Here is a 4,765-nt window from a genome sequence, read left to right on the forward strand (position 1 = left end):
GAAAGCTTGAGTAAAGGTGAAGCAAAGCTAGAAGAAAGAGCAAAGAAGACAGCAGAACCGCTGCACGGCCGCTGGCAGCTGGCCAGAGCCGCTGGCAGCGGGTCAGCCAGAGAGGACGAAGTGTTTTGCTGCTTTAGCCGCTGCAGCGGGTCCGAGCAGCTGGCAGCGGATCTTCCAGATTTCGGGGCCTGTTTTGGTTATTTTTCAGTAGTTTGCTTTGTCTTGGCTCGTGTTTTGTATTTATTTATTATTTTTATTAATATTTTTATGTTATCTTAAGTATGGAAACATATATATAGTCTATTTTTATGAAGAGTTAGAAGAAGTAAATTAGTGAGAATTAAGTTAGAGAGAAGTAAAAGTTTTTCTAGGGTTCTTGGCAAATTTCAGAAATCTTTGTTTTTGAATTAGAATCCATGGAAGCTTAATCTTCCGGATTCTTGGTTAAAGATTGAAGCTTTTGGCTACGAATTGTGAGATTTCTCTTCTCTTTATTATCTATTGAATGTTTATTATTCCTTGAATTATTTCATGATTTGCTTTAATCAATTGCTAGGTTAGAATTGTTAGATTCGCTTGCATCTAATTAATCTTTCCAAAGTAGCAACTTTGGGTTATGAATGCATGCTTTTGATTGATAACTTAAAGAGGGAATAATATTATTGAAGAAATTAGACCGCTTGTGTTAATTTATTCAATCCTTGTTGATTTCTCCGTTTATGTTCTTCTTGTGGATGATTTAGAGCTCTTGTCTTAAATTATACATTAGAAAGGGTTAGAAAGGAGCGCTTTGCTATTTCTAACTAGCTTATGAGAATTTAGAATTTAGAATTCTACAACAAGGTGTTCAATAGTGTTTGATTGAAGAGGCTTCTATGATCAATTTGTATGTTCAATTTGTGGATTTCGCATAACCAAGACCGTTATTCTCATTGATTGCATACTATTTACGTTCATTGTTCTGATTTAGTTTAATTGTCACCATTGCTTGTCAAAACCCCCTTGTTACTTAGATTACTACGTTCCTAGAGTAATTCCACTGAGGTTTGCAGTTATTAGTCCCTTTTTCCCTGTGGATTCGAACTCGACTCCCTAACTACGTTTATTTGCAGTTAGCTTAGTTGTGATATTTTTGGTTGCATACGACTGAGGCACACCAAATTTTGGCGCCGTTGCCGGGGAACTAGGCGTTACTTTATAATTGTTTATCTTAGTAGAATTTATTTTAGGATTGTTCTTAGTTACTCTCTTTGTTTGTTCTCTAGGGTATGATAAGTACCCGTTTCTGCTAACAAAGAAGTTTTGCAGTTTGATCCAGAAATTGAAAGAAATATTTCCAGGTTGCGAAAAGAGGCAAGAACAGCCCCAGTGAATCAACATACATTTTCAGCATTCAAGAAGAGGAGGTGATGGCAGAAAATCGAACACTGAGAGAACTTACAGCCCCTAACTTGAACCAACAGCCGTTGTGCATTGCATATCAGCAATTGGAGGAAGGTACTAATGTTGAGATCAAATCTGGTCTAATACATCTATTGCCGGCATTCCATGGCATGAAGGGTGAAGATCCGAATAAACATCTGGCAGAATTTCATGTGGTATGCACCAGCATGAAACCGATTGGGATGACTGACGAGCAAATTCAGTTGAGAGCATTTCCTTTCTCTCTCAAGGATGCAGCGAAGGATTGGTTTTACTATCTTCCCCCAGGTAGCATAACAAATTGGGCAGATTTGAAGAAGTGTTTCCTTGAGAAGTACTACCCAGCCACTATTTCTGCAAGCTTTAAGAAAGCTATCAGCAATGTGGATCAGAAGGAAGATGAATCCTTGTATGAGTATTGGGAGAGATTTAAGAGATTGTGTGCTAGTTGTCCTTACCATGGGTATTCCGATCAAGACCTCATCCTATACTTCTATGGAGGTCTAACTGATGATGACTTGAGGATGGTGAATGCAGCAAGTGGAGGAGGGCTAGTGAATAAGACTCCAGGAGATGCAACTAGGCTGATTGCAGAGCTAGCAGAAAATTCTAGGCAATTCAGTCAGAGAACTCCCACGCGCCGGGTGAATGCAGCAAATTCAAATACGTCTGAGTTAGAAAGTCAAGTAGCTGATTTGACTTCTATGATGCGTGAGTTCATGGTGAATCAAGGAATCCGCAGCAACTGAATGCTTGTGGTATATGCACCTCCATGGGACATCCCACTGATGCATGTCCTCAATTACAAGAGGAGCAGAATGAGCAAGCAAATGCAATGGGTTTCCAAGGGCAAGGTCCTCAGAGAAGATATAATCCCTATTCAAATACATACAATCCAGGATGGAGGGATCATCCAAATTTGAGATATGGGAACTCCCAAGGGAACCAACAACAACAAAATGCTCAAGGCCAGCAACAGTATCAGCAATATAGGGCACCATTACCCAAACCTCAAGGCCAAAGCTCAAATTCGAATAATATGTCAACTGAAGAAATGATTAGATCATTAACTTCTAATGTTTCTACTATGCAGCAAAATATGGTGCAATTTCAGCAAGAAAACCAGATCAAGTATTCAAAACCTAGAGAATCAATTTAGTCAAATCTCTAGTGCAGTAAGCCGACTTGAAGCTAAGGACTCTGGAAAGCTTCCATCTCAAACGGAGCTGAATCCTAAGCAACAGGTCAATGCAATAACATTGAGAAATGGCAAAGAGTTGCAAGAAACTGCAGTTGCAACTAAGAGGGCTAAAGACTTGATTGGAACTGAAGAGCAAGAAGTAGAACATGAAGCTGTGGCGAATCCACCAACTTTTCCCTCTTATGAACCCACACCACCTTTCCCTGAAGCCTTACAAGATACTCGAAGGTATGAGAAAGACAAGGATATTTATGAGACTTTTAGCAAATGTGAGGTAAATATTCCCCTCTTGAATGTGATTAAAAGTATTCCTCGTTTTGCTAAGTTTATGAAAGAACTGTGTACTATCAAGAGAAAGCATAAGTTGGGAGGAAAAGAGAAGGTAAAGGTGAGTGCTCATGTTTCTGCGGTTTTCCAAAAGAAAATCCCAGAAAAATGTGGTGATCCTGGTATGTTTATTGTTCCTGTTATAATAGGAGACACCACATTGCACCGAGCTATGTTGGACCTAGGTGCATCAATCAATGTCATCCCCTACTCCCTGTTTAAATCTTTAAAACTTGGACCTTTACATGGAACTGGGGTAGTGATTCAGTTAGCGGATAGGTCTAATGTGTATCCTAAGGGGGTGGTGGAAGATGTGTTGGTTAAGGTTGATGGTTTGATTTTTCCTGCTGACTTTTATGTGCTTGACATGGAACATGACAAACAAGCAGTCCCCATCTTGTTAGGAAGACCTTTCTTGAAGACTGCTAAAACAAAAATCGATGTGTCTACCGGTTCCTTGACTATGGAGGTTGATGGGAAAGAAATTGGGTATAACATTTATGATTCCATAAAGTATCCTGTCAACACTCATTCTTTATGTTCTCTTAATGTTGTCGATCCAATGGTGCATGATGTTCCTAACAATGATCGTGGGGATGAGTTCCTCACACCTATAACTAATGTTGTATCTGGTGATTGCTTGGATTTCTCTATGCCTACTAATGTGCAGGTGAAGGTGGGGGAATTGAATGAACATTCCAAGCTTCCACCTATACCACCAGGTTCAACAATCGGTCCGTCTGCAATTCCGGGCAAGAAATTGTCCCATTTATACCACAAAGCAAAGAATAGGTTGTGGCATGACAAGATGATTGCTAGGAAGAAGGTTAAAGTCGGTGAAAAAGTCCTCCTATAAAAATCCCGACTCAAATTATGTCCTGATAAACTCCGCTCCCATTGGGAGAGTCCATTTCAAGTGGTGAAAGTCTACCCGCATGGAGCGGTAGAAATTCAGAGCCTAGAGACCGACAATGTCTTCAAGGTCAATGGACAAAGGCTCAAGCCCTACTTCGATGGTTTCAAATCCGAGAACATAGAGTGCATTGACCTCTATGAGCCTTCAACCGAGTAGCGAATTGGGATGAGTTGCGTCGAGCCAACGACGTAAAACAAAGGCGCTAATCGGGAGGCAACCCGATCGAAAACTCTTCCCCATTTCTTTTCGTAGTTTATTTTTTTTTTTTTTAATTTTTCTTGTGATGTGAAGAGTGTTTTTGTTGTTTCTATGTAGGTGGAGGCCTCGGGAGCATCTTTTATGCCCGAAACACAGCAAAAACAAGCTGAAACAGAGCCAAAGGGGACATTCCCTGCTGAAGCCGCTGGCAGCTGCTCTGCAGCCGCTACCAGCGGGTCTTCAGGCAGCCCAAAACCCCAGGCTCTGTCCCAGCCGCTGGTAGCTGCTGCAGAGCCGCTGCCAGCGGCACCCCCCTCAAAAAAAAAAAAAAAAAAAAAAAAAAAAAAAAAAAGGAATCAGTATCAGCCGCTGCCAGCGGGCCTCAAGCCGCTACCAGCGGCTCCACCAGCCTCCCCGATTTTTTTCCCCCTTATTTCCCCCTTTCCAACTCCTACCTTCATTACTCCTTTCGTAAACCCCAATTCCCACAAACCCTTACTCCTTTTCTCCTCCTTCTCTCTATTCTTTCATCCCCTTACTCCAATTGCACCGATCCCCTACCAATCTCCCTTTCCCAAGTCCTTGCCTTTCATCCACTCCTCAATTCCCATCACAATTACAACCTAGATTTTCCATTTTCTCTTGATTTCAAGTTTGACATTGAGTTGGTTTTGCAGTTGTGCAAGTTGAATTTCTCGTAA

General features: G+C 41.1%; 1 protein-coding gene across 1 annotated transcript; it reads left to right on the forward strand.

Moving 5' to 3' along the window:
• The first annotated feature begins 2,194 nt into the window (after positions 1-2,194).
• On the forward strand, positions 2,195-4,765 carry LOC110699824. Its single transcript, XM_021877335.1, has 4 exons — positions 2,195-2,400; positions 2,516-3,776; positions 4,182-4,343; positions 4,742-4,765. The coding sequence occupies exons 1-4, from the start codon at positions 2,195-2,197 to the stop codon at positions 4,763-4,765; spliced, it is 1,653 nt and encodes a 550-aa protein (XP_021733027.1).

Source organism: Chenopodium quinoa, unplaced genomic scaffold (assembly GCF_001683475.1).
Source record: "Chenopodium quinoa cultivar QQ74 unplaced genomic scaffold, ASM168347v1, whole genome shotgun sequence".
In the NCBI taxonomy this organism is placed as follows: Eukaryota; Viridiplantae; Streptophyta; class Magnoliopsida; order Caryophyllales; family Amaranthaceae; genus Chenopodium; species Chenopodium quinoa.

Bases quoted from the DNA above. Each gene is read 5' to 3' on its own strand.
- LOC110699824 (XM_021877335.1), top strand. From the start codon at position 2,195: ATGGGACATCCCACTGATGCATGTCCTCAATTACAAGAGGAGCAGAAT. The intron at 2,401-2,515 runs GTATCAGCAATA...TCTACTATGCAG, and splicing joins AATGCTCAAGGCCAGCAACA to CAAAATATGGTGCAATTTCA. The intron at 3,777-4,181 runs GTTAAAGTCGGT...GTTTCTATGTAG, and splicing joins AGATGATTGCTAGGAAGAAG to GTGGAGGCCTCGGGAGCATC.